Source organism: Setaria italica, chromosome I (assembly GCF_000263155.2).
Source record: "Setaria italica strain Yugu1 chromosome I, Setaria_italica_v2.0, whole genome shotgun sequence".
Lineage (NCBI taxonomy): Eukaryota > Viridiplantae > Streptophyta > Magnoliopsida > Poales > Poaceae > Setaria > Setaria italica.
The window spans coordinates 33,695,227-33,722,502 of NC_028450.1; the positions used below are offsets into that span (position 1 = coordinate 33,695,227).

A 27,276-nucleotide genomic window follows, 5' to 3' on the forward strand; every position below is an offset into this window, starting at 1 on the left:
CTCCGGTAGCTCCATCTTCACCGCGAGCCAGCAGTCATTCACAGAGAGAGGCAGAGAGATGGTGGTGAAGCTGACGGGGAGGTCACCCGTTGATGGATGGATGCGCGCGCGCGGGGCCGGTTTCGTTTCTTGCAGGAGGAGACTATACGCGTGGTGGAGCCTAGGAAGCTGTCACTAGCAAAGCGAGGAATTTCGGGAACTGTCGCGTAGAAAAACTTTTATTTATTTGCGCTCCACCTGGAATGTACTACGGGCGCTGCTTTGTGGAAAGGGCAGACGGTATACGCGATCGACACACAGGGGGAATATATTCCTCGTTTCCTTCTGTATGAAGACTGCCCGGTCGTTACCTTGTAAAATATAACATCCCACCTTCAATTGAGTGACCCATGCACTCCTGCTTGCGTGCTGTATTTAAATGGGACGCGTCTATTGGAGAGACAGAGAGAGAGACCTTTGGTTGTTCACTGTGAAATGCTCTTAAACAAGGCTGTTGGCTTTAGAACAAAAAAAGGAGGAGGATGTTTACCTTTTTGCTACTGCTGGGACTTTATCTGTTCAAGAAATCAAATGTGATACTCAGTCCCTTCTGCAGAGCCTGCCCCTGAGAGGAAAATGGCTTCCTTTTTGTTTTTTAAATTTACGTCCCCAGTTCTAAGCGAATTTGTCCAACCGGCTCGGCCCACCTCCCTTGCCGCTCGGCGCAATCGGCCCACAAGCCCAACAACCCAAAACACACACAACGGCGTGCGAGTCCCGTCCCCGGCGTCTTCGAAGCCGCCACGGGGAAGCCCGTGGGGATAGTTGATGACGCCATATGTTGTGAACAAGCAAGCAATGGAGTATTATGGCGAACCAAAACATGAGGACAAGAGCTACCATTGATCCGTTGTGTAAATTGTAATGCTGTGATCAGATGTTCAGATCGTTAAATATGTCTTGGAACTTGGAAGTGCAGGATGCTCGAGGCTGTAACCGGGCAGTAGCAATGCGTCAGTTCGGAGTCTTAACTTCTTCATGCGCATCAGCAGCACTGACCACCGCCCAAAAAAGTTAGAGGCCAGAGTCAAGGGCACTGTCAGCAGACCTTCCAGCAGGAGGGTGGAGCAGCTGCCGTGCCAATGCCGTAGCCATTTTTTAGCATTGCGAGCACTTAGGGGGTGTTTGGATACCCCGTACTAAAGTTTAACACCTGTCACATCGGATGTTTGGATGCTAATTAGGAGTATTAAACATAGACTAATTACAAAACTAATTGCACAGATGGAGTCTAATTCGCGAGACGAATCTATTAAGCCTAATTAGTTCATGATTTGACAATGTGGTGCTACAGTAACCATTTGCTAATGATGGATTAATTAGGCTTAATAGATTCGTCTCGCGAATTAGCATAGGGGTTCTGCAATTAGTTTTGTAATTAGCTCATGTTTAGTCCTTCTAATTAGCATTCGAACATCCGATGTGACACTGCTAAAGTTTAGCACCTAGTATCCAAATAGAGGGGGGAGGGGGGGTGTTGCGGACGGGAACAACACCAAGCCACCTATATTACAAAAATCTGATATGATACATTTACGAAGATCCAAATTCTGATCCAATCATCACATATTGTTGACTACGACTTCCATTTTTCTTTTCTTTTTTCCAACAATCATTCACACAACTCCCAAATATGCCTCGAAATCCTGTAGTAAACAAACTTGACAAAGAATGCTATCTATACACAAGAAACATGGACTTCCAGCTCAGGTCTAACATTTTGAGGGTTTCACCATTTTGGAATCTCCAGGAAAGCGTAAGCAATTCAGTTATCTCCAGCCTAAGCTTCCTCTACAGAGGACACAGGCAGACCAGTTGCTGCTGCCGATCTCTGGGATTCTAGCTTCGCAGAAACCTCAGCCATGACCAGCCTTGATAACAGCAGCCCTGCAACGAGGGCAGAAACCATCAGCATTGTGAAGACCGCAGTCCAGCTCTTAGCAGAGATGTAACCCGTCAGCAAGGGACCAACTGCAGCGCCAGCTGAGCCTGTCCCGTCTATGATTGCCGTCACAGTTGCCAATGCCCTGGAGTTGCCTCTCAGGGAGCTGTGTGTTCCGAGGTCTGCAGAGACCGCGGTGGTTATGAGCGCGTAAGGGCCATTCACGAGCATGCCGGTGATGAACATTAGGATGATGTTCCAGCAAAGCGAGATGCTCCCGTACATGCGGTAGAAGAACAGTGTCGGTATCGCAGAAAATGTGAAACTTGCTGCTGTCAGTGCCCGGGCATCCAAACGGTCTGACATGTGGCCAGCAAGGATGCCGCCTATGACACCACCTAAATCAAACAACGTTGATAGCGCTCCAGCAGTCGAGTCTGACAAATATTTTCCACCAACAGCTGGGAGGAAGAAACAAGATGGTAAATCAGTTAGTTAATAGATACAGAAGACTGAAGTCAGTTGTTCAAACCCTTATGATGTGCAGCAGGAGTACTGGATCACAACACCACAGATTAGCATACTAAGATGTGCATGTTGCACTAGCTTTTTTAATTAGCATACTAAGATGTGCATGTTGCACTAGCTTTTTTAACAGCTAAGCACAAACTTCGCAGACATCATACATTCATACTCTGTCATGATTACCATCATAGCTGAGGTTATACCAGAAACTTCGGCCTTCCATTGGTCATAATGCCAACGAAATGACACAATTAATAGAAGGCAAAATAGGCGGTTCGGTCCCTCAACTCTTCCATAAGGGTCAAATTCGTCCTTCAACTTTCAAATCGACCAATCTAGTCCCTCAACTTTTATTTTTAGGTCAAACTTGTCCTTGTACTGATGTGGCGCTCCATAATAGCATGAGACTAATGCGAAAAGTCTTTTTTGCCCTTGTCTCATTCTTCCCCTCAACTTCCTTTCTTTTCCTAACTGAGATGAAGAAAACGAAAATAAATAATAGTGTGAGATCTAGTATCTGCCACGATATTGCAGCACAAACGCATCGAATGGAACCAGCAACGATATTGCTAGCTGAAACCAGCAAATGAACCGTTGTTGGGCAGCCAGTGTCGACCTCCAATCCTCCATCCACGGCTGGCTTTGCTAGCAGTCAACTGGTCACTAGTTAAGGCTGCAATGCATTGGACACACATCAATCGATCGATCACATCACGTGATCTATGACGGACGGATGGAGCAAGGAAGAGCAAAGGTCATAGCATGTTCAGCACAAAAGGCAACGCATGGAAATTGAGGAGGAAAAAAAGAACCAAGGGTAAAAAGGACTTTTCGTACATAGTCTTATGTCAAAATGGAGCGCCATGTCATCACAAGGACAAGTTTGACCCAAATAGCAAAGTTGAAGGACTAGATTGGCCAATCTGAAAGTTGAGGGACGAACTTGACCCCGAAGACAAAATTGAGGGACCAAAACGCCTATTTTGCCTCAATAGAAGTACGTAATAAACTACAATTGTTGACATAAATAGTGGGATTAGTTGTTTAGGTTTTTGCTAGATCCCAGCCTAAAAAGTATCTCATTAATGATTCCGTCTAATAAGTACTTGATAATTGATGGCATGTTAGGTTGCGTAATATCTACTATCAGTTTTTTCGGTGCTATATCTTGTTGTCTCCATTGTCTCTCTTCAAACACTGTTCCCTAAAATCCTATTGCATCAAAACATCATATACTCATATCATGTGCACATCCCAACTAAAGGCCAAATAAGCAGTCATTTTTATGCAGTACAAACTAAACTATGGCTATTCTCGTGACAAGAAAAAGAAAAGACAAATTGCATGATTAGTTTCACCAACCTGTGTGGCTAATATAGAAAGGAAGCCAATATAGGAACGTGTAGGCGACTAGCTTGCAGAAAAACAGGCAGAGAGCAAATGGCACTACTCCAGGAATTCTCAATGCTTCAATGAATCCCACTGGCTTTTCTGTTACTTCTGTCTGTCCTTCCAATAAAGGGGTGCCTATTTCATTCTTACCAGAATCATTCAAATGGTCATCCTCAGATCCAATAGCCTCAGGGCCAGAAGGCAAGAACAGAAACACAATGAGCCCAACTAATGCAATCATAACACCAGGAACAACAAATGACCAGCCCCACCCAAACTTCAGGAGAGCAGCTGCTATCAGAGAGCCTGATATGTTCCCTACAGAAGTATGAGCATTCCAAATTCCCATGATTAGTCCCCTCTTTTTCTTCCCAAACCAATTGCCGACAACTGCTACCACTGAGGGCCACCCAGTTGACTGAAACAGGCCAGCAATCAATTGAATGCCCAAGAAATAGTAGAAGTTGTGTATATTCAGCCAGTATCCAGCTCCAAAAGCAGCCGTGAACAAACCAGTTCCTATCATTCCAATTGTCAGAAGGTTCCTCAGATCCACTCTGTCACCGATATGGCCAACAAAGAACATGCCAATTGCATAAATTGCGAGAAATGCCAAATCAACATCCCCAAGCAATGCAGTGCCATTTCTGGAATCAAATGGTGCCCAACCACCATAGAGCACCGTTTGGCTCTCAGCAGTATGCAATTTACCAATATTCAAGCATCTAGGCCAGTGCAACAAGCCTGGCTTTGACGTCTTAGGATCAAGAACACCTTTAACAACACTAGTGGTTTTCCTTGCTGCATGGTAGCTAGCGTATGAAAAGAATGTCAATACCAAGACAAGGGCCTGGCATGTCCTAAGAGATAGAGAACTTCCCTGAACACACACGAAAAGATGAATCCCAGGAGGTTTTGTGCTACGCATTGTTACTGCTGTGTTTAGTTGGATTGTAACAGATGAGCGAAGCAGAATTCAGCTCCTCTGCAATGCTAGAGCCTTGAAGAAACTGACTAGCATCTACAAGGGCGAACACAAAACATCAGAAATTCCCGTAGTGATTCGGTACCTTTTTTTTAAAAAAAACATAATTGATGTATTATCACGTATGGAGCAATTCAAAAGGAAATACAACTAATGGGACTAATCCGTGTACAGTAGTGATTCGGCTTTTTTCCCCTTATAAAACAAGACTCATTATTAATGCGACTATGTCCATTTTGAATCAGTCATTGGCCAAAGTCCAATCTTAATTGCGGGAAAGATATACAAGAAGTTAGGCCTGCTAAATTGCGGGCAATCCTTTTGCACTGCTCTAGGATTAAACAAGTTGTTCAACCCCGAAGTGGATTTGAATCCCAGATCAATCAATTTGAATCGTCCTTTAGAAGGCAAATTTATAACTAGAACCAAAAATAGGACTTATCTCATTATCTCATCAAAACTGCCTGAACACCTACCAGAAACCTATACTTGCAAGAAAGGAAAACATAACGCCAACCGATTACCTCCATGAGATGCGGCTCTTATGAAGAGGTCCGATCGAGGGGGAGGGGGCAATGCGGAGGGCAGCTTCTGGGAGCGCCGCAGTTGTGGCTTTCCTCGAGGGATCAGGAGCTCATGGCCCGCCGGGGTGGCCAGTACAGGGCTTGGCGTTTCTCAGCCTTGCTTTTTGGGTCTCCCAGCCTCCCAGGGCCAGGGGTTTGTTGGGGGCCCTACCATCCCCTTCCTTTTCTAGAGGCAACCAGTTTGCTCTAGCAGCAAATCACTGGTTCTGATGGACACAAACATCACACACGTGTTGGTCTTTTGTGATCCAAAAGATCAATCTCACTAAAACACGGACATGGTTATTACTGCATATCTGATTGAGACAGGGAAGCTTCAGTGTGAAATGATTCATGAATAATAACTATTTTCCTATCCTATCATGGGATTCTGAGTTTTGAATCCCTGATGGAGTCATGGTAGAAACTTCGTGTGTAAATAAACCTGTCTCACCTACCGACTACCGTGACTCCTTACAATGCTCATTGTAACTCGTATAGAGTACAAATCAACGCAGATGATTGCTGCTGTAGTGATGTATGCCACGAGCCACGAGGGGCAGCGTGCTATCGGCGCTCCTTCTGGACGATGACCACATGGCTATATGCATGTGAACAAAGGATTGCGTGTGCAAGTCGAAAGAGACACGGTCAATTTCTTGGACGACATTCTGTACACGGATGCAGTTGACAACGTTGCATGCCACCTCGCTGTTGCACCCAACATAACTAATGCGACTTAACAGAGACACTAGCAATGATTACATTCGGATGTTAGCTTCTAACAAATCTATCGGCCGCAACACAGACGGGTAGGATCCTTCTTTTTGCTGCGTGTGGAAGGTTTCACGCCACGGCATCCGAGGATGGCAAGGTCCATGGTCCGAGAAGTAAAATTCTTCTGTACCAGCAGCATCACGACGCAAAATAACAGGGTTATGCTGCAGCTCTCCTCCTTTCTGTACACATCTCGCCCATTCAGGTTCCAGTCTGTACATCTTACAGCAGAATCTGGTGGAGCCTCTAAAGTCATGCACGTTAGACGCTATTTCTCACGGCTTGAGAAGTCCATCGCTTTCGTGCAACACTGATCTGTCTGCCACCTTCAAGCTCACTGCAGCATCAAGGACACTCAGGTAAGATGCGATGGATATTTAGTAGCAGAAATGGTCATTCAGCGTGCCAATCACAAACCTGTCAATCGGGCCGTGAAGGCGTTGATCTCTGGTACATTAGCCAGTCAGGTCCTGAAGAGCTACTGATTATCTATAGTGCACTTGGGTTATTTGCAGCAGGACCGGTGAAGACTATTAGCTGCTTATCAGCTGTTGAAACCAGAAGGGTGGTGTTCTCTTTGTTTAGAGCGAGTGCAGTGACGTCCATTCCTTCTCCCAGCTTCAGCGTATGAATTACCTGGCAAGTATATACCTAACTGCTTAGAATTTTGCACTAGTGAAATCAGAGGTAACAACACATAACAAAAGCCAAAATGTTGCATTCCATGTTCACCTCAAGTTTGTATAGATCAAGGAGGCAGATAGAGGGTGCATCAACAGATAGCCTGGTCTCATTTGATTCTTGTACATCTTCATCACCACAGGGCTTGTCAAGCTCATAATCATCTTCTGTAGCATTACTGCCCTTATGATTGCAATTACTAGCCGAACAAGTTCCCATTACAGCAAACTGTCCATCAGCAGAAGTTTCAATGCAACTGACTCGTCCAGAGAAAGGTGACAGAACTGACGTAGCAATAGGGATTCCGTTAACAGTGAAGGTGGATAGTCTTTTCTCGGATTCATTCCAAATTAATACAATTCCTTGAGAAGATAAGCATATGGAATGGGCTTCTGGCACATCGAGTTTCTTTATGAGCCGTCCTGTCCTCAAGGAATGCAGCAGGACACCAGAAACACTCGAAGATGACACAAGTCCCAGGTCAGAACTAACAGAACAGCAGGTTACTTCTCCAAGATGACCTCTTAGTATATGCATAGGACCTTCAATTCGTCGCCTCCTGTAGGTTTCTAGATTTTTGCTTGAACTACTATTGCTGCTACTACCAGTGGCTTGAGGACTAGTAGGTGTTGTTGGCGTAGATGGTGGAGGTTCTGGAGCATTTTTCTCTTGTGAAGAACCCACCTGACGTATCCTCCAAAGTATAACTGTTGTGTCACGAGATCCTGTAACAAGATAATTGCTGTCTGCAGACAGTGCAAGACAGGTCACAGGAGCAAGATGCCCAAATGCAGTTTCGACAGTCCTTGCTCCATCCGGGGAAATCATCTTTACAGAGTTATCTGCATGCCTGCCTATAGTCGAATAAAAAAGGATATCAGAAACAGCTTCAGAACAGTTAGCATTGCAAGACAGAAAACTAAAACAATATAAATAACCCAAAGATATGTAGCATTTTATTCAGGAACTGATAAGAAAACTAGTTTTTTGATACCATAACCTTTTAGCTTCATTTAGAAGATCTAGGAGGGTTCTGTAGAAGAAAAGAGAGCAAACAAAATGTATGGAAGAACACCAGTTTTTCAACAAGTAGCATTGAAGGAAAAAATTGAACCGCAAGGAAATAGTTACCAGTTATAACTTCTTTGTCACATGTAACAACAACAGCTGATGAATTTTGGACTGCAGATGCAGCAAATGCTACAGCTCTTGGAAACTGGTAGTCTTCAGTAGAGCCTGAAGATCCTTTAAAGATGCGAAATATAGCACCGCCACTTGAATTTATGGCATTTTTTCCATGATGGAAAAGGAAAGGCGCCCCTAGCCCATCTGGAGTATTTGGCTGCCAATGGTGCAATGCCACATGTACTGTGGGAACATTAGAATCTATGACTACAATACAATCTTTGGATATAAGCATCGCGCTAGCAGGAACATTGCAGTGATCCGGACTAGGAAGTGCATAAGATCTAACTTCATTTGGGTTCCGGAATATTGTCTACACAGAAAAAAAATTAAAGAAGGATATCGAGTTTAGTACATCATGACTTATCATAGTGCCAAAAAAAAACAACTGATTGTTGTTTAATGCAAAATACAATGGTGCCTAGGGGCTAAGTTGTTACCATTGTCATTCTTTTTTTTTTGAAACTGTTACCCTTGTCATTCTTTTTTCTTTTTTGAAACTGTTACCCTTGTCATTCAACCATCATTTATGTCAAAATTGCATGGAACAAGGAGCGGCACCAACACTAACAGATCATGTTTAATTAGAGTATTAAAGAACATCTAATACATGCTGTCAACTTATCATATGCCCTTGAGGTAAAAATGGAGATGGATGTAACTTAATATGACAGTGAACTGTTGAATGATGTGCTATTCTGTCCCTTGAACAAGCAATTAACATTAATCAGCAAGTATGCAATTTATTTATGGTTATTCTAAATTATCCATATTTCATATCTACTTGGTATAGCAACAGTACATGCACAAGTATGTCTATCAAATAATGGATTTCTTTTGTAAAACATGAAATGGTGCTTGTAATGTTTACCTGCACCTGTAAGATTTCTGTCAACGTCCTTCTTCTTATGTGGGGAACTGTCAACAGCTGAGATGGCGTCTGTCCAAAATTGGATATTTGATTTTGTGTAGCTCGCCGTTGCATCTATATCATTTTTTAGTAAAACATTAGCCTTTGTATAGTTACAAAAAATCTGAGAAAAGGAATGCATAATACTTACTGGATCAGTGATTTTATCAATATCCACCATCCCATCATATGTAACATGAGGGAAGACATTGTTGGCTACCACTGCATCTTTACCTCTCTGTTTATATCTGAAACAAGTATCCAATGACAAAAGAATGTGAAGAAAGAATAATCAATAAATGCCTCTTAAGAGAAACTCAGGATAGTTGAATATGTTCTTCCTGATACTAGTTCTTTTAAGGAGAACAATGTATACATTGAGTCTCAGTTCTGCTAAACATAGAAACCATATTCCAAAGATCCATTTATCATAAAATTAAACAGACAGACATTAAAGCAGCTTACTTAGTGGTCAATTGAAAACTAGCATTAGGGGTTTAAAGAAGTGAGAGCATATTGATAATATCGCAAAAATAAAAAAAGTAGGATAAATGATTGAGTAAAAGGCAAATGCAGTTACAAGTGGCAACAGAATAACACATAACTAACATACCCAAATATTAGATCGATCCATTCATGCAAATGAGTGGAGACATGATCACTCTCGAGAGCTTTACGATGTATATGAATAAAATCAACAGGGTTCTCAGCCCAGGGAGGCAGTGCTACAGAGCCTGCAATAATACTCTACATTAAGGGTTTCAGTTTCACTACCTTATTTGTACGGACTGAAATGAAACTCACCTAGTCTTCCGCTTGAGTTCAAATTAGTAAATACCTCAGGAAGGTAAAACAACTCTGGAACCTATAAAGATAATCACATAATCAGATTCTAGTAGAAGATTCCAAATAGACTTCTGCACCAAACAATACACAGTGTACATTGAAAAATACATCAAAGGAGCACTTGTTTAACAGAAACTTACTAGCTCTTTTACATCATCCAAGCCCTCAAGAACACTGTTCCATGTTTTGTTGACATCAGAGAACATGCAATCATCATGATCAAACTTGGCACGTTGCAGCTGAGCAGAGAGGGTACTAAAAGGCTCTATCCTGGAAAGGTAATACAATACCTGCAATAAATATGATATTAATTTCCAATATCTTCGCAATTAAGGAATTGTTAAAACAAATCATATATGTATAATGTAACTCATTCCAATCAACTAAAGAATGGTTTGTCATTGAACAGCAATGAATACTTAACAGAAATCTCTTAGTCCCAACAAAAGGCACAAGCAGATCACTGAATCAAAACTCAAAATCATACAGATATCAAAAAGTTGTACCGTGCCAGGACTAGAATAATGTGAACTGTAGTGAAATTTCGGGATGATCGGATCCTTGAAACTGGAGTAATGATCTTGGAATTTCTTCAACCGTGCAGGATTTAGTGCACCAATTGGCTGCATAGGAAATCATCAAGTATCACCAGTGAAATGAATGAAAACACATGCAGGACCCAGACTATCAAGGAAAGGGGCACACAAATTTACCTTCGAAAGATCTCGGTATGTGGACGGACTTTCCAAATCCAAGGTTTTGGATTTGTAATCTGCTATCACCCATGGAAAAACAGGATACTGCAGAAATAAATATAGAACATAAGGAACAGTAGCGAACATGTTACTCCCAGGACTGAGAATCATGTAGTAAAAAAATGCCTGAGTAATATCGTTGTAACTGCGGCCAGCAAGAGTGTTCAGTTCCATTAAATACTCGAAATTGCTAATCTGCACAAGCAAGGTATACTCAGATCTTGATATTTAATGCATAGGCTGTACTGCTAGAGAAATGAAATTATTGTGTTTGTGTACCTCCCATTTAGCCCAGCGCTCCATCAATTGTGTCTGCTTGAGGATTTGCTCAGGCCTCTAAAAAGATATCTTAGATTAGTGGCTCTGAAAGGACTAGAAAAACATCCTGGTTTCAGAATTGCACTGGACACTTACTTGGGTAGCAAGGAAAATGTCGTTCAAGTAAGGAGGTTTGGCGTGAACAATGGCCCGATATGCATGAGTACGTGCTCCTACATCCTATATAAAGTTCAGGTACAATTTCAGAAAGGTTATTCACCTATTATACGCATATGGTTCAAACAATGTGGAGTAGAGTCTCATCAAGGTTGTACCTCGAAATCAAATAAGAAGTTTGACCTGTCTACCATGAACAATTCCAAAGCGCTTTGGCGTAGCAAATATCTGCAGCAATTCATTTAAATCAGCGTGACACAAACTGGTGCTAACCTGTAACGTGAATCTATACGAGCAGTCATGAAATGATCTAACATGTGAAAAATACCTCCATAACTAAATATTTTTTCTTAGAAAATCATAAGCTAACAAGTTCAAAATCTACCAGACGGTAAAAAGAACCACTTACCTTCTACTATAAATCTGATGAAGTGACGATATGAGCCAGCTCCGATCTCTATCTTGCTGATCATATTGGCCACTAGTTGATGTGATATCATCCATGTAACTGTCACTTGTATGCTCATCAACGATAAAGTTAATCCTCTTTGATGTGACCTGAGAAAAAGATTACATACTAGGGTTTAAGATATCATTAGCATATTGGATTGGGAGATGAAACAGAATAAAGGACAGAAAACATAAGAGAGATTTGTAATAATACTAAAATCACACCTACTCCATACGATAAAATTAACTAGCTAAGATCATTAGTGAACTGAGATTTGATTATCATGCATTCAGGGTTAATATAGCTATGAAATAAATTGAAACCTTATGCATAAGAGAAGCATGGTAGTCATGTACTTATGTTTATTTAAACTTCAGTTTTAATTGATGCCATTATCATTAACGACAAGAAGGTATGACACTTATCAGAAGTTTGATTTGGTACAACATGCAATGTACAACTATATAGTGAAACCACGTACATTAGACCACACTTACTTGGAAGGTTCCTCGTACAACCTTCAACGGCCGAATCATCATTGAAGGAAGTTCAATAATAATTCTCTCATTACTAGGCCTATAACCAGGTGCAACTACTGTGGATCGGACCAAGTTGCGAACACCAGAAAAGTCAGAACTTCTTGAATCCACTGATCCAGTCAAAGACTGATCAAGTGGTGATGAATTTGTCAGTTGATCATCTACACTGCTGCAAATATTCTCAGTTTCACCCTGCCGAATGTCTTCATGTCCTCCATCCACTGTAATCAAAGAACTTGTTGAAAGAACATTTGTAGGTAAAGAGTCTCCATCTTCTGAGTGGCACGCATTGGAGTCTGCTCCATCACAAAGAAACTTCTGCTCCCCATAATTAGCAGTAGCACCCAAGTGATTCAACCAATTGTAGTTTCTTTTCATAAATCTTCTCATTCTTAATGAACTTTCAGTTAAATCTAACTTCCAGAAAATCTGTGTACAAAGATGGAAATACACAAAAGACATCGGTGAGAAACAAAATTCATGCATGCCATTTAGCACTAAGATGCAACTTTTTCCCTGAATGAAAAAAATGATCAATTCAAGGTCATCATAAAGTGGTCAGCAAAGAGAATTGCTTTTTGTATAGTAATGAGATATAACAGGGAAGTGAAAGTAAACACAGAACTGCTACCGTACACTATCAGGGGTGCACAGGAGTTCTCCGAAAGGCCCATAGAGTCTACTTGTCTCTATCAAGCAATGAAGAAGATGCCGCCATGCCCGAAGTCCAATTGACATGCAACTACGGTTCAATATTTCAACCTGTGTTCGCCTCTCCATCTGCATGCCCAAAAGTTACCTTTAATGATGCATAGAAATTTCTAAATATCAGGAGTGGAAGTGTTCAATTTCATGACAAGTTGACAACATACCTCAACTCGCTGCAAATTCCGTGCTAAGGCGAAACTGGAAACAAGAAGTGCAACGTATTTGTACGAAAGGGCAGAAAAATCTCTTCCTGAAACAGACTTTGAATCAGCAGACTGCAGACACTCCATCCACGCAGCACCCATAGCTTCAGACGTGTTCCACCTTTGTGCACGCTCAATATCACCGGCAGATCTCCTTTGTACTGAAGTTGCCATTGCTACAGCACTAAGACCCCTTCTCGAACCAATCTTTGCACTACGCTCAAGGTCACGAGCAGCAGCCAAGGCTGCAGCTTTTGCAGCTGCTTTGTCCTTTGGTGCCGATGTAGGCAAGCTTGGTGTAGTATCTAGAGGCTTCTGAAAGCTTGAGAATGTGTGCAATTTAGCTGATCTACGCTCAAGCAATGAGGTGTCACGCCTGCGCAATTTATTAGTTGGCGGTGCTATTGTTTCTGTCCCAGAGGCACCAGCAGCAATCATGGCCAATGCCATTGCAACTGGTGGAGAGGCAAAAGCAGCAGCCCAGCCAGGTGATATCATTGAAACACCAACCTGAGATCAAAAGAAATGAAACAAAAATATCACCATGAATAGATGGGTCTTTGAAGAAAAACAGTGGCGAGATCTTTATCCAATAGGAACAATACAAACTTTTGCATCAAAAATCAGCATTTTTCTTAAAAGTAACATCCAGTAGAAATGGTACACTATCACAACTAAAATGTTTACGAAGACTTAGCCGAAAGCATCTCATGAAATATTTCACATAAGAAAAAATAGCAACACTAAAATAACTGATAAGGGCTGTACAACTCCTAGTTTCAAGAATATGAAAATACACCATAAATAAGTTAACCACTAGGTTTGGTAATGTGCCAAAATTCAGAGTTCCCTCTGCAAAATAGCATTTTTCGGAAAGCTATAAGATCCAAAAATCACATTTCTCAGCAACAACCTGCTAGAGCTTTTAATGCTCTAGTACCAACAGTCACTGATACAAATGAGCACAAGCACCGGGTAATCTCAGTTGTAACTCTAGCATGAAATATAAAAATTAACGTTTACCTCAACAGGTGAAGTGTCTGCTGCTGAAGCCCAGTCATCAACAGCTAGTGGATTTTGCGCATCTGGAGATGTAAGCTCATGTATACCAGCCAAAATAGATCGATATCTTTTCAGAAAAGCTACAAATGGTGGCATGATCAACCCAACATACTTTTTCCTCAATGGTTTTCTGTCACTGCTTACAGCATGCCATAACTGTTATGATACATAAATTTCATGAGCAACATTTGATAAAACAAACTTTTTTCCTCTAGCTCCTAGAAACAATCAATATCAACAAACAAACAGTAGCAGAAATGCAGAATAGTATCCCACAATTTTAGAAGGCCTAAAATAGAAAACTTTACTTAGACATTCTAAAATGCCATTTAATGTTGCAATATCCCATGGTACAAGATGTGAATATCATAGATCACAAAGAAACCGAATAAGCATAGACAAATTTCCTTCTTTAAAATCAAAGGTAGCTATAGTAGAGTTTAGGGTAGTATACAAGTTCAGATATAGGACATATGCTTACAGTTTAGATACAGCAGTGATGGTACATGCTTTGTGCGTAGGAAAATTTAATTCCTTTAAATAAACACACAAAAAAACACAAGATTTATTACAGGTGATATGGACATTCTATGTAGGTTTCATAGAAGCTGAAAGTAACCGTAAGCTTTACAGAAAGAGATGAGCAAAGAGCTTCAATGCAGGTAACATTGAAGCATTAAAACACTTTCATGGATTCCTCCAAAACAGAAAAATGGCTTAATAACGTATGATTCCTGGCACTTTAAGAAATAATAATATTTTTTAAAAATGTAACATCATGTGCCGACTTCAATGATTATTCAATCTGGAATAGTACAACTGGAAAATGGTATTTCATCAAATAGAGATAATATTATTCTATGCAAGTAATAAATAAACTTACCTCTGAATAAAGAATAGAAGAAGCAACCAGAACTCGCTGTCTCTTAGTTTCTGAAACTGGCATATTTAAAATAGGGCCAAGCACTCTGTAAAAAGAGCAACAGCTCCAAACATCAGTAAAGATGAGATATATGGCTACAAAAAAAAAGAAAAGAAAATATTGGATAAAAAGTCACTCCAGAATACGCTTGAACATTGAGAAAGAGTGGGTCATGATGTAATACAAAAGCATCAGCAATATTACCAAAGCTCATTTTACTTAAATAATTGTAAACATCATGTACACAGAAACTGGCATTGGAAAGATGTCCCCATGGAGCAATTGTCAGCTTCACCCTGGACACTATTTTTTAATTTACACATATATGTATTGTTACTGAACTAAGAGGTTTCTTTTCATTCCCTATGAACTAGGAACTTCATACTCTAAACAGCACAAATAGGTCGTATCCCTTTTCATGGACATTGATTTACAGTAGCTACAAGATAGCAAACAGGGTGTACCTCCACAGAAGTGCAGCCGGACATTTTTTGATTGATGCACTGGAGTGACCATCAAGTGGCAGCATGCTTCCAGTTTGACAGCCCAATCCTTCTGAGATCTCATTCTTCATGCTAATGTTCCTCGTGAAAATGTCATCTTCCCCACTGTCATCCTCCCTCATTGAAACAAGGATCAACCGGAGCATACAAAAAAATGGCTGGTCACTATCTAACAACTGATTAAGGGCACCCATAACACCCATGCCAGGCCCAGATCCAACTCCAGTAGCAAGGCAACCCCCAAGTCCAGAATCCAATAGAAGTGCCTGCAGCATAGCAACTGATTTCTTTACTAATGGAAGTTCAATCCAGTTTCCATTGGAGTCCTTTTCAAGAACAGATTTCCATGATACAAAACCACTTCCCCCACCACCAAACACATTAGATTTGGGCGGAATGCATACACCATACCACAATCGGGTTCTGTACTTCCACCCTTCTGAAAGGTCTGAAATACAGCTCCCATAAGATACAAATGCATGCCTGACCGATCCATAAGGCTCAGCTGCTGCTGCTGCTGTTACGCGTTCCATCACCTCAGCAGAAAGTTGTCCGTTTGTATCTGCCGTAGAAGCAAGAACCTGAATATTTTTTGACAAAGAAAACAACAGTGTAGTAAGATAAGCTTCAATAGATGATATAAAGAGTATTCCAAAAGCAAGCGCATAGCTATCATCGATGAAGTAAAATCACTGTTGCAGTGCACACAGTATTCTTCTGGATTATACTTGTGCTTGTTGAGTTCCAAACTTAGTGCAACTGAGCAGTCAATAGGCAACACAGAAAAAAAAGGACAACAGAGAAAACAATGATAGTAAGAACGGTATACTGCCATAAACATATCATAACAACAACTACTAGCTACAGATATTCATTTTAATAAACAACTTACAAGCTGCAAACAGGGCATTTGATTATAATTCAGCCTCTTCAGAAGTCCATACTTGATCCCCGTAATGGCTAAGGACCTTATTGATTCTAAGGTTAAAGAAATAGCATTCTTTATTGTTTATTTCTTCATGATAAGTTGTTCCTAGAAGTTGGACTTCCAATCATCTATGATTCATATATTCCCCAACTAACATAATAGTGCTTCTTACAAATTGAACATATTTGGACCGACATCATATCATCTTGCAAATGCACCACAAATACTCAGAAGTAGAAATAACATCATACGCAGAAATATTGGAAGGCCATTCAAGATATACATACATCAACTGGAAGACCACCAGCATCACTGGACAAAGACTGCCTTGAGCCCCCAGCTTCCAAATGCTCACTGCCAGATCTACTCAGCGAATTTGACCTACTGGCAGCTAATGAAGCCACTGAGGCAGGTGAGGCAGCACTATCAACCAAACAGGACATGAAAAAGTGTTGACTGCGTGACCTCAGATGATCTTCTACAAGCATCATCAGGACAATTGCATTCTCAGCCAATGCTACCGAGAGATTGGCAGCTTTCTCTGCTTGTACTTTTGTTTCTTTAGGAACTAAATCCTCCACTGCAACACCAGCTGCTGTGGCAGCAATTCCTCCAGTTTGCTGTAACGATGAATAAGAGAAGTCAATAATTGTTGAACTGAGAATCATTAATTTCATAATTTTAACTTAAGAGACATTTTTTACGTGACAATACATGGAATGTTGGTTTAGAAGGTCTATGAGGTTACCCTTTCTATCTTAATTGCATAGGCACTGATCCTGTCATACAAGGTTGCAAGGGCTTATAAGCCACAATTAATGTGTAGCTTCTTGTGCCAATTTTGAAAGTTACCTTGTTTCACATAAGTGGACACCAAACTGGCTAAGATACACCAAAGATAAAGGCCTAGCCCTACGCTGACTTATTTCCAAACTTTGACAGGATCGTAGCAGAACAGGAATAAAATTAGATGAAAAAAGGAGCTACCAACAGAAAAATACATAAAAAAAATATGCTTTAGATCTCTGGTCATATCTTTTTTTATTGCATCCGCCTTGCATTTGAGAGGGGGGGAGGGGGGGGGGGGGGGTTAACTGTATAGGGTCCCACTTTGTTTAGTCATGTACTCATATATATTAGCAACGGATAGTTCGGCAGGACCTTTGGGCCTTGGGTGCTGGCCACACAGGCCTACTGCCGTGCACCACCCCTTGGTTTCGGTAGATGATATTCTGTTAGGCAAGGATCTCCTAATTTGTGGTGTTTCTATAAACCCTGGAGACCCTTGCCTACATGTGTACACATGCTCTGCACCTCATCTATCGATCTACTATTTCCCGAGCCCTTTCAATATATATACGAGTGCTATTCTGAACAGTATGAGTTTTCTTAGACTCTTTTATCTTCTTAATATAATGATGTGCAGCTCTCCTGCGTGTTCGAGGAAAAAAAGATATGCCTTGTTTGTTGGAACATTATATTATAAAATAAAATTCTATATATGAACAACCTTTGAAGAAGTAACACCTACCTGAACTTGAAGCTCCTGGGCAGAAAAATCAAGCAGGCTACCCAGTAATCTCCTTTTGAAAATTGGTAATGATTCTTCACGCCTTAAAATGAACAAAATAGCACAAGATATCACCAATGCAAGACAGCATTAGATATTTCTTCACAGAATCGGAATATGAAAATTAACAAAAAAATATCAGCCTTGAATTTGGTCTCAGGAAAAAGCATATGTGTGCTCTTGGGAACAAAAGAATGTGATAACAGATAAAGCACAAATAAATACATGCCTGAAACATTAAACAAAAAACACAAATGCAGAAGCGATAGATAAAATAAATAATTAACTAGAAAACTTCATATGCGCTGGCGCACTGCTGCTTATTGTTTACCTAATTCTTTGGTCACCGGTGCTAGATCCTCCAACCATTGAAAGCCATTCTGCACAATGTATTGCTGCCTCTACATCCTGAAATATTACCACATTACAAAAATTATAAAGCTGCAACCAAGTGTCCATGTCAAAGAAGAGTATGACGAGGGAGAAAGCCCAAAAAAAGAAGTTTGAATCTATAAAATATGCCATTTTCTAAATGGAAACAAGAGATCAAAGTATCGCACCTTCCACCCATCTTTTTGTCGCATTGAATGCTCCAGCATAACAACTAGAAAATTGTGTATGAGTTCTTCAACCTCACATGTGCTTACACCATCTGAATCTTTGTCGTCCCCCATCTACATATCAGTTTACACATTATAATCTATACGGAAGTAAACAGTCCAAAAAGAAGAAAGTAGGGACTACAACTGCGAGCTCTTAACGTATGCCCGTTACAAAATTCTTTGATTTGTCATCGGAGAAAATATTACCTCATGATTAGAAATCAAAATTTCCAATATCCATTCGGGCCATTCGCTGATGGAAGTCATTGTACTTCTATTCTTGGGATGACTACAAACCAAATATAGAAGATCCTGAAATAACGTAGAAGGGCACCATGAGTGATCAAACCGAAGGAAAAACAATAAATAACATACTGTCTACGTAAAAAATGTCATCCAAGTTTCAAACCATAGAAAAACGAAGTTTAAGCATTCACATATTGTACTGCCTGAATTTTCAGCATTAATCAAACAATTGAACCAATGAAGAATTGAATGTCATAGTTACATGAATGGTGACATATAGAATAAATGGATGCGGCAAATGATACGCTACCTAGCCTCCAGCTGGAGGCTGGAGTATATTTTCTAGTGCTGTGGTCACTTCTGGCAGTAGCCAGCACCTAAAACCATTTTCGTAGCTTAGTGAAGTTAACAAAAGTTTCAGTATATATAAAGGTATTCATTTCTGACGATTCCAGTGTATAATGTTAACCTCTGCCCAAATCAGACCTTAGCACATACTCCTGACTCATGCTAGTAATGGTATCCTAAGCTTTTCCAAAAGAAGCGGAAAAAGGCATGTCCTGAACCCAGATGGTTCTTTTAATTGTAATGGAGCTAAATCCAGATGAGATTTGGTTTGGCATAAAACTTAGAAAGAACTAAAACTAGCCAACCACTTCCATTAGATGCTATGTACCTAAAAGACAACAGTAAAATTACGCACTTTGGAGAAGCCTTGTTTTGTTTTCAGCATTCAGAGTGGATAAACATCAAGCCAGTGTGACGCAAAGTGTGGAATAAGATAAAAGCACTGGTGGGTGGTGGCCAATCTTCAAGGATATGGTATTTCCCCAGATGGATCAGTGTATTCTTAGAACAAAGATGAGAGTGACACTGAAATTGAAATACATCTCCGAAGACTAGAAGCATAGATGGAAAGATCATCGTTCAATCATTCGGCTGGGAAGGAATAATTAAGAGTTTGGAAAGTTTGGTTATGCTCTTTTTATTACTGGTAGTAACCTGTTTCTATGCCTTACTATCAGCTGGAGGCTGCGATATATATCGGAGTAGAAATGTTTTGATCTGATCTAACTGTTGGCTCTCAGGTTGATAAAATTCGTACATAGATGTCCTGTTAATCTAAAAAGAAAGAACAGAAGCACCTCTCTGGAGACCTCCCTTAATTTCAGCAGAATGTCTCCATAACTGCAACTTTAGCAAAGGCACTTAAAGTGCCCACCCCACCTTAATCCATCTTTGATTTCATACCATCTATGTCGCTCCACAAGCACCAAAGGCCATCATCTAGGAAGGTAGAATCTCATGTCAAGCAATATCATCTTCCCCAAGGAGGACATCAACCAGGAAATATGGATGAAGGATAGTTATTGTGGCTTTGGTAATCATGGTACACACATTGTTATAAGTAATGGCTGATTCATGGCTAATGTCCATTGGGCAAGGTGAGGTCTTGACCCCCGTGTCATATCAGAACCTCTGTATGTTGTCTCCCTTCGTTATCATTACCAACCATCCATATCTGCATATTTTGACTTTGGAACCAATTATCAAAACAATGGGAGACAGCCATGGTTTAAAGCCGAGTAGCTGTGGAAATTGAAGTGTCAGAACCTCTAATAAACAAAAGGTCCCTCCATGTTTTATCTGATTGAGTCATCAGGACTCAATTTAACCATGTTATTCATATTGGCATCAACCTTGTCATACAGTAATCTAGTAAGAACAGCAATTCCATTGTGTATAAATTTATCTAAAACTTTAGCATGGTTTTTCCCGTGCACTTTGTGCATGAATCCTGTTAAGGGTAGCAGTATATGTGTTCAGGGTAGCTGTGATATTGTGATATTGGTCAAGTGCTGTGTGATGCAAATAAAGACAACCCATTTAATGTTTATCAATGAAGAGAATAACAATAATGAAACAAAGTTCTACAAGAAGATATGTAATAAAATCTAGTTATTGGAATCAATAAAACATTAAGACAGAAAACAGTCTTAACAGATCGACAAATATACCTGAATAGCATGAGCTTGGAATGCCCGTGATGCATATGGAAGAGAACAGAGTAGGACCATCAAAAGTGGAATGTGTTTAAAATGACAACCAGAATCATGTAGGTTTTTTAGGTTATCTTTTGGTGAAGAAACATCGATCTGCATTCAAGAACACAAACACAAATTCAGAAATTCCAGAGGAAAAGCAGTTGTGCCTATGATTAAATGAGCAAAATTAATAGTGTGAACCAGAGTTAAATAAACTTGAACTTTTTTCTGTAAATCATGGTTGAAAAAGGCTCTAGGATGTTTACTCATTCAAGTACTTCCAAGAGAATTGACAAGTGATAACATAACCAAAGAGAAGGCAAAAGAGGCAATCATATTGACCCAGTACTATAGTTCTGGAAACATGATGCATATCCTTTACACATAACTACATATAAGGCACCTGAAAAACACCCATACCACTGAAGAAATTAATGCCCGGTAGACATTTCTGGTCATAAGCCTTTTTGGGGCTGCTTGGAAAGCTTTCTGCAATGCAAAGAGCAGTAAAGATACTCTGTCTTCAAACATGGTATTTCCTTCTCCTTTACAGGTAGTCAGAAAACCACTTGGCAACTTCGGTCTCACAGTAGATGAGGTAAAAGTCAGGTGGCCTGATGCAACTAAAGCACCCAAAACATGGACTATCCCAACAAGAACTCCATCACCACCATCGATATTGTATACGCTATTTTGGACATTGTCAGAGATATTTGGGACATCGATGCCACCCAAATTATTTAGGAACTGACCCTTTAGTAGGCACCATTTGCTAGTAGACTCATGTCCACTGCCAGTTTCATGGGAGGTTGGTTCTTGATGCTGCACTGACTGAATCTGATGATCCTTGCAGCTTTCTTCACCATTAGCAGTTTTTAGTTCCAAATCCTTATTAGTAAGATTAGAAGATCCATTCCACGAAGCAGCATTTTGTGGCACATTACTGCTGTGGAAAATATTGCTATCACCAGATTTAGCCTCCCTCTGCAAAAGAACAAGTAATGCTTCTACTACTCCACGAGAAATGAAGGACTGAGCAAACAAGTTAGCTCTAGAAGTGTTTGGATGTGCAATCAATCTGTAGATGAGAAGCAACACCCTAGCAACCTGCCAAATAGAACATTACCAAAATCATAAAACCATCTCTTGCTTAAATTACTCTTGAAGAAATTATACAATTGATTAAGAGCATGAGCTTGGTGGACATCTCATAAACTAAAAATAAAACTTTCAAACTATAAATGCCCACAGGTTTTAGAAACACATTATTTTGTGTCTGAAGGACACATTATAGTTCAGAATCAGGCAATAGTTCAATTAAGACACCACTAGTTTCTACTTAAAACTCAGTTCTGTATAAACCAATACATCTGAGTGTGTACTCCGGATGTCTGAGCCATGAAATGCAGTGCCAAGTGCAGTTACCTGATTAGGTTGTGGGCAGTCGACGACAAATCCAACCAAACAACGAACATCATCAGAAGCAAACGTAGAAGGTGCTGCTCCTATCAACAGTTCAATAACAACCAAAAGCTCATCAACCAAAGCATTTACATTTCCTAAAGGTCTCTCATGTCCAGTAAGTGTGAAGGTATCAATTGAATCTGCTTCATGAATTACCCAATAACACCTTCTGCATCCATCAAGAAGCATTTGCAGTGCGTTTGCATCACGCATGCAAGTAGATTCAGCAAAAACCATGTCTGCAAGTGAAGAGAGAAGCTTTTTCTGCAAAAAATAGTTGCATGAACTCCACATCTTCAGGTCCAACAGCAAAGTGCTGAAGAGCTGCACCTTTTGACCATGATCGTTTCTTTGAGACTGACACAAAGATACAATTGCAGTAACAAGCTCCTCAGCACTCAGTATCTCTTTCTTTCCACTTTCTATTTTGGACAGTGTGTCCAACAGATAATGTAAAACTTGTGATAGCAGCTCTGGTCCATGAATACGGCACAACTCATCTTTATTTCCAGGATGTTGAACAGCCAAGGAAATGATCCTGAAAATAGGGACAGAAAGAGACGCGGTGGCAAGAGACAAAGACAAATCGCCAAGTATGGGTTCCAGGTTATCCATCTCGACATTGCTCACAATTAGTGGTAGTAATGCCATTGGACCTCCATAAGCCAAAGCCCATAAAGATTCAGCTGGCCGCACACGATGAGAAACATGAACCATGCCAAGAACTTCTGCAGGCCTTCGGTGAGTACCTAAGATTCAACATAAGATACCATCAGCAGTAATACTTCTGAACCAGCCCAAGCACTTGTTTGTTATCATTGCATGACAAACGTTTTGGCACCCATTGGAATGCCCTGATCACTGGTAATGGTTAACACCATGTTATTGAAACATTTATTTAACTAACACAGGCATGGTTAATGCAGGACTGTGGAACAAAATTTTAGTACAATGTTGCAGGTGATAGCCCAAGAAAAATAACATAATAAGCTCAGAATTTCAAAAACATTTGAGTAGCCATTGCATCAGGACCTAACTAGATCATGGTTCAATCACCAAGTAATAACCTTATAACCAAGCTCCCCCACCCCCAAAAATAAAAGAGTTCATGAGTCTCAATTATGAGGACAATGGTAACGAAAGCAACCTGAACATAAGAAAGAAAAACAATATTTAGAAAACAGACCTGTTGAGCCAGAAGGTGAAGCATCAGAGCAAAACCGGCCATTGAGCAGGCTGGGATGGTAGAGAAGATGTAAGCTTCCACCAATCTCAATATCAAGTGCATAACTATCTTCTGCAGCTTCCCTTATGTGATTACTTGTAGATTTCCAAGGAAAACCAGCACCATTGCCGAAACTGGGAAGTGCATCTCCTCCCCTGGAAGCTAGTCGACTCATTCTCTCTGGCCCAATAGGATCTGTAAATATATAGATAGGTCCCATCTCTGCAAACAATGGACATTGCCGCCGGCGCCGTTGAAGGCCAGCGATAGTTGGTGATGGGTTGGTCCCAATGCAGCAAAAAGCCAGTGGTTTCACGATGCGCGGGGGCTCAAATGGACAGCTTTCGTGAAGGTCCCCATCCACATACAAACGCAATTCACTCTCAGCCTTCCCAAGCAAAGCTTGCTTGCTTGTATGCTCCAGACCAACAAAGTACCAGCACCGTGGTTTGAATTCATAAGTGAAATGGAGAGAGGCCTTTCCCTTCCCAGCCCCACTCTCCACAACTAGAAACTGGCCATTGAAATAGGTCTCAATGCCATGGCTATCCGAAGTGAGGAAACTGAAAAGCCGGGGCATGTGCTTTGTTCCTTCTCCCGCAAGCGTGCAGGCAGCAGCAGCCGCCGCCGAAGGTGATGACTTCCCAGATGTTGATGCTGCAGCGGCTGCAACGGCCGCAGATGCCGTATCTGTGTCGAGCGAGGCTGAGAAAGACTCAACGTATATCCATGTGGCAAACCCAAAGCCATTAGAGAACGGCCACCGGTTATCCCCAGGGCCGAGCAAACCGGAGCTCTCCCCGTCGAACTCAAAGGTCACCGCCGGCCCTTTAGCCTCGTTGCTTGCCACGGCGTTCTCCAAAGCGAGAGTCAGCGGCGTGGCCCACCGCGTGACGAGAGCTTTCTTGATCAAAAGGAGCCAGGAATGCAAGTCCCTGACACTGACCGAGTGCCCACCCAGCACTTGAATGCACTGCACAATCGGCGTCCCGTCCCACTTGCTGCCCTGACCCATTCCGACGAACAGCTTCTCTGCGACGTCGAGGAGGACTGCGAGGAGGCCGGAAGCGGAGCACATGGTGCGGTTGCGGGTGCAAGCGCTGAGGGTGGCAAGGAGGCCGCGGGCCATGCGGGTGCGCGGCGACGGCTCGACGCCGCAGGGGAGGTAGGGCACGAGCTCGGCCGCTATCGCGGCCGCGCGCGAGCTGGACATGATGCTGGGCGGCAACCCGGTGGCCGCGCCGAGGCCGTCGCCCGCGCCCTCGTCGAGGCCGTCCACGCCGCCCATCGTGACCATCAGCACGTCCACGATGAAATGCGAGACCTCGCCGTTCTCCTCTGAGACCATCTCGCGGAGGTGCTCGACCCCGCCGCCCATGATCACCGCGTCCACGGCGCGCACCACCTCCTCCGGCACGTCCGACGCCACTACCGGAGCCAGGCGCCTCCGCAGCGGCGGGGAGGGCTCCGACGGGGCCGACGGGGAGCACGCGCTCATCTCCGTGTCCGATACCTCCTCGTCGTTGACGGCGTACGCCTCGTCGCCGAACGGGAGGAGCGACTCGGCGGCGAACCGCTCGTCGACGCCGTGCTCCCACGGCGCGGGCGGCGAGCCATCGGACATCTCGCCGGTGTCCTCCTCCCCCATCTCAAATGCTTACTCCATAAAACATTTGAGAAAAATGTGAGGAATCTGTTGGCCACTGGAACAATGAGGAAGGATCAAACGCGATGGCGAAAATTTTGGGGCTGAGACAGGACGACGACAAAATTGGGGGGAAATTTTGCGATTCGTTCGGGCGAAAATGTTGCGATTTGGGTATGAGGCCGGGAAGAAACAGTCGGAGTTTTGGGAAAATGCTCGCGCGAGATTAGTGGTGGTGGCGCGGTGCATGGGCGTGGGCGTGCCCCGAGAGGCGGAGGAAGAGAGAGAAGAAGCGGCCGAGCGGGGAACGCGAAGAAATGGCGTCGCTGCCGCGATTAGCTAGGCCTGTTAATGGTTCTTGAATCTTGACGTGGCAGGATTAACGAGCATATTTTTCCCAGGGCGCGGGCCTGGCTCGAATTTAGCGGCCATTTCCAAGGAGGCGGCAGCATGGCTCAGGCTGGGCCGAATGAAAGCCCAGAAAATGTTTTCTCCTGATAATTTTGACTTTTCCATTTAATAAAGGGCAGATGTGAGAAAAAATCAGAACTATTTTTTCAATATATGATCAGAAATGGGGCAAATTAAACTCAGGTGCAAACATCAGCAGCCTTCCCATTTTGGCGCAGCATATACTTTATCTCCCTCTAGTTTTAAGGAAAAATAAATTTCACTGGAGTCACAAAATTACTGTTAAGCCAAGATGTGTGTTTTCAATTATTCTACATCTTCCTAACACCTTAATTTTATATTTAAAAAGGTTTTATATAGAAAGAAATTTTAATTTTTAAATAATTATGTTGCGAAAGGATTAGGATGACAGAGCTTCCAATAACACCTGACTTTTTCTTATATAAAGAGAGACATCTAAACCATTTCCTTTTAGAACATAAACTTCAAATTTGATGTAGAGCACGGAGCCAAACTAACACTGACAAACCCGACCTATACCTTGCCTTATTTCCCCTAAAGGATATAGTCATTGGGGCTTTGTTAACGAAGATGACGATTTTAAAGTAACAAAGGAAGTGATTTTTGGAGGATCAATATAATAGAAGAAATGTAATCCGAAGTGAGCATCATACATGTTTAATTAATTCACAACTTATGTTAGCCATAAATCTAATAATATTAACTCAGATTTGAATAGCAATTAAACAATGCAAGTTGGTTAGATTTGTTACATCGTTAATTGGTGTCGTGGTTTATGCTTTTCTAATGATTATTATTTTCATATTCTATTACTGTTAACTTATCAAATTGCCAATACTCTGGTTGCTTAATTTATGTTAGTTTGATGTGATGTTGTATGTGACGATAAACTAGTTTTTTTTAAGTATTTCAGGATAAGTTTCACAATATTTGTAGCTTGTAATGAGAAAGACACTAGACATACCTTCCCAAATCGGTGGAAGAGGTTAACCTTTGATATACTAGTACTAGCGCTGTCTCAACATGATGTTTGTGATGTCGGGATGAGAGAGAGGACAAGAAAATTTTACTCGATCTTGCAGGCTGCCTGACGCATATGTAAGTCTTCTTTCTAATCAAGGGAAAAGTAAAGTAGAACTGGGAGGATATAACACAATAAATGCTTCAACAAACATGGTAGTTTTTTTGGTTTTGAGTAATGTTTTTGTTCAAATGAGCATGAGCCTATCATAGTTCTCTAAGAAGACATATGGTTGGTTTTGTCTTTTGATAAATAATGCTGAAGAATATGGCACTAAAATAGAAGAGAACCTTCTTTTTTTAGGGCTATGGCTTTTTCCCCAATTCGGAATAATAAGTCCAAACAAATAAGAGCAGAGTAAGAGTGTTGGATGTAATTTTATATGAGAAAGTCTTTAAAACTATATTTTTTTTTACCTTTTTTCGTGCAATATGTATGTTATTTCTTGCAAAATCAATATATCTTAAAAGTTGTTCAGATGTGAATCTAGCTACACATCTTTTGTAAAATAAACTTATACATAAGTTTGTAAAAGTGGTCCATCAACCTATGCTCCCGCACTACCTAGTCATTTTGAAGGGACACTACAAGTGTTAGAAATATGTGGATAAATTTAGAACCCACATCAAATCAAGATTGTATATCTCTACTGTGTCATTTGCTCATATTCTAACATAATACTTATAGATATTCTGTAGTATTTATCTAATTGTAATACATTTTAATTACCAATTA

General features: G+C 41.3%; 2 protein-coding genes across 4 annotated transcripts; both read right to left on the bottom strand.

Moving 5' to 3' along the window:
- Positions 1-1,523: 1,523 nt before the first annotated feature.
- On the bottom strand, positions 1,524-5,542 carry LOC101763422 (putative glycerol-3-phosphate transporter 1). Its single transcript, XM_004953320.4, has 3 exons — positions 5,348-5,542; positions 3,809-4,859; positions 1,524-2,382 (listed from the first exon to the last, which is right to left on the bottom strand). Exons 2-3 carry the CDS (start codon positions 4,764-4,766, stop codon positions 1,820-1,822), a joined length of 1,521 nt encoding a protein of 506 aa, XP_004953377.1. The 5' UTR covers positions 4,767-4,859; positions 5,348-5,542; the 3' UTR covers positions 1,524-1,819.
- Positions 5,543-5,767: 225 nt separating this feature from the next.
- LOC101752754 (BEACH domain-containing protein C2-like) lies at positions 5,768-25,351 on the bottom strand. Of its 3 annotated transcripts, XM_022824364.1 has the most exons (31): positions 23,405-25,351; positions 22,180-22,967; positions 21,175-21,861; positions 20,728-20,865; positions 18,671-18,775; positions 18,422-18,535; positions 18,193-18,269; positions 17,823-17,904; positions 16,579-16,911; positions 15,325-15,944; positions 14,822-14,906; positions 13,900-14,094; positions 12,838-13,386; positions 12,602-12,745; positions 11,924-12,394; positions 11,385-11,533; positions 11,134-11,203; positions 10,955-11,038; positions 10,820-10,876; positions 10,667-10,735; positions 10,499-10,585; positions 10,292-10,408; positions 9,926-10,075; positions 9,744-9,804; positions 9,553-9,673; positions 9,091-9,187; positions 8,901-9,014; positions 7,976-8,342; positions 6,896-7,698; positions 6,581-6,799; positions 5,768-6,500 (listed from the first exon to the last, which is right to left on the bottom strand). In XM_022824364.1, the coding sequence occupies exons 1-30, from the start codon at positions 25,089-25,091 to the stop codon at positions 6,653-6,655; spliced, it is 8,568 nt and encodes a 2,855-aa protein (XP_022680099.1). In that variant the 5' UTR covers positions 25,092-25,351; the 3' UTR covers positions 5,768-6,500; positions 6,581-6,652. The 3 variants fall into 3 exon arrangements, with proteins under 3 accessions (XP_022680099.1, XP_022680104.1, XP_022680103.1); XM_022824369.1 differs by lacking the exons at positions 5,768-6,500; positions 6,581-6,799; positions 7,976-8,342 and having other exon boundaries at positions 7,531-7,698; XM_022824368.1 differs by lacking the exons at positions 5,768-6,500; positions 6,581-6,799; positions 6,896-7,698 and having other exon boundaries at positions 8,033-8,212.
- Positions 25,352-27,276: the final 1,925 nt, after the last annotated feature.

Excerpts from the sequence above, each read along its gene's own strand:
- LOC101763422 (XM_004953320.4), bottom strand. The coding sequence starts at position 4,766 with ATGCGTAGCACAAAACCTCCTGGGATTCATCTTTTCGTGTGTGTTCAG. Across the intron at positions 2,383-3,808 it reads TTTCTATATTAGCCACACAG|CTGTTGGTGGAAAATATTTG; the intron begins GTTGGTGAAACT and ends TCTTCCTCCCAG.
- LOC101752754 (XM_022824364.1), bottom strand. The coding sequence starts at position 25,091 with ATGGGGGAGGAGGACACCGGCGAGATGTCCGATGGCTCGCCGCCCGCG. Across the intron at positions 12,395-12,601 it reads TCCTGTGCACCCCTGATAGT|ATTTTCTGGAAGTTAGATTT; the intron begins GTACGGTAGCAG and ends CTTTGTACACAG. Across the intron at positions 10,409-10,498 it reads CATACCGAGATCTTTCGAAG|CCAATTGGTGCACTAAATCC; the intron begins GTAAATTTGTGT and ends TTTCCTATGCAG.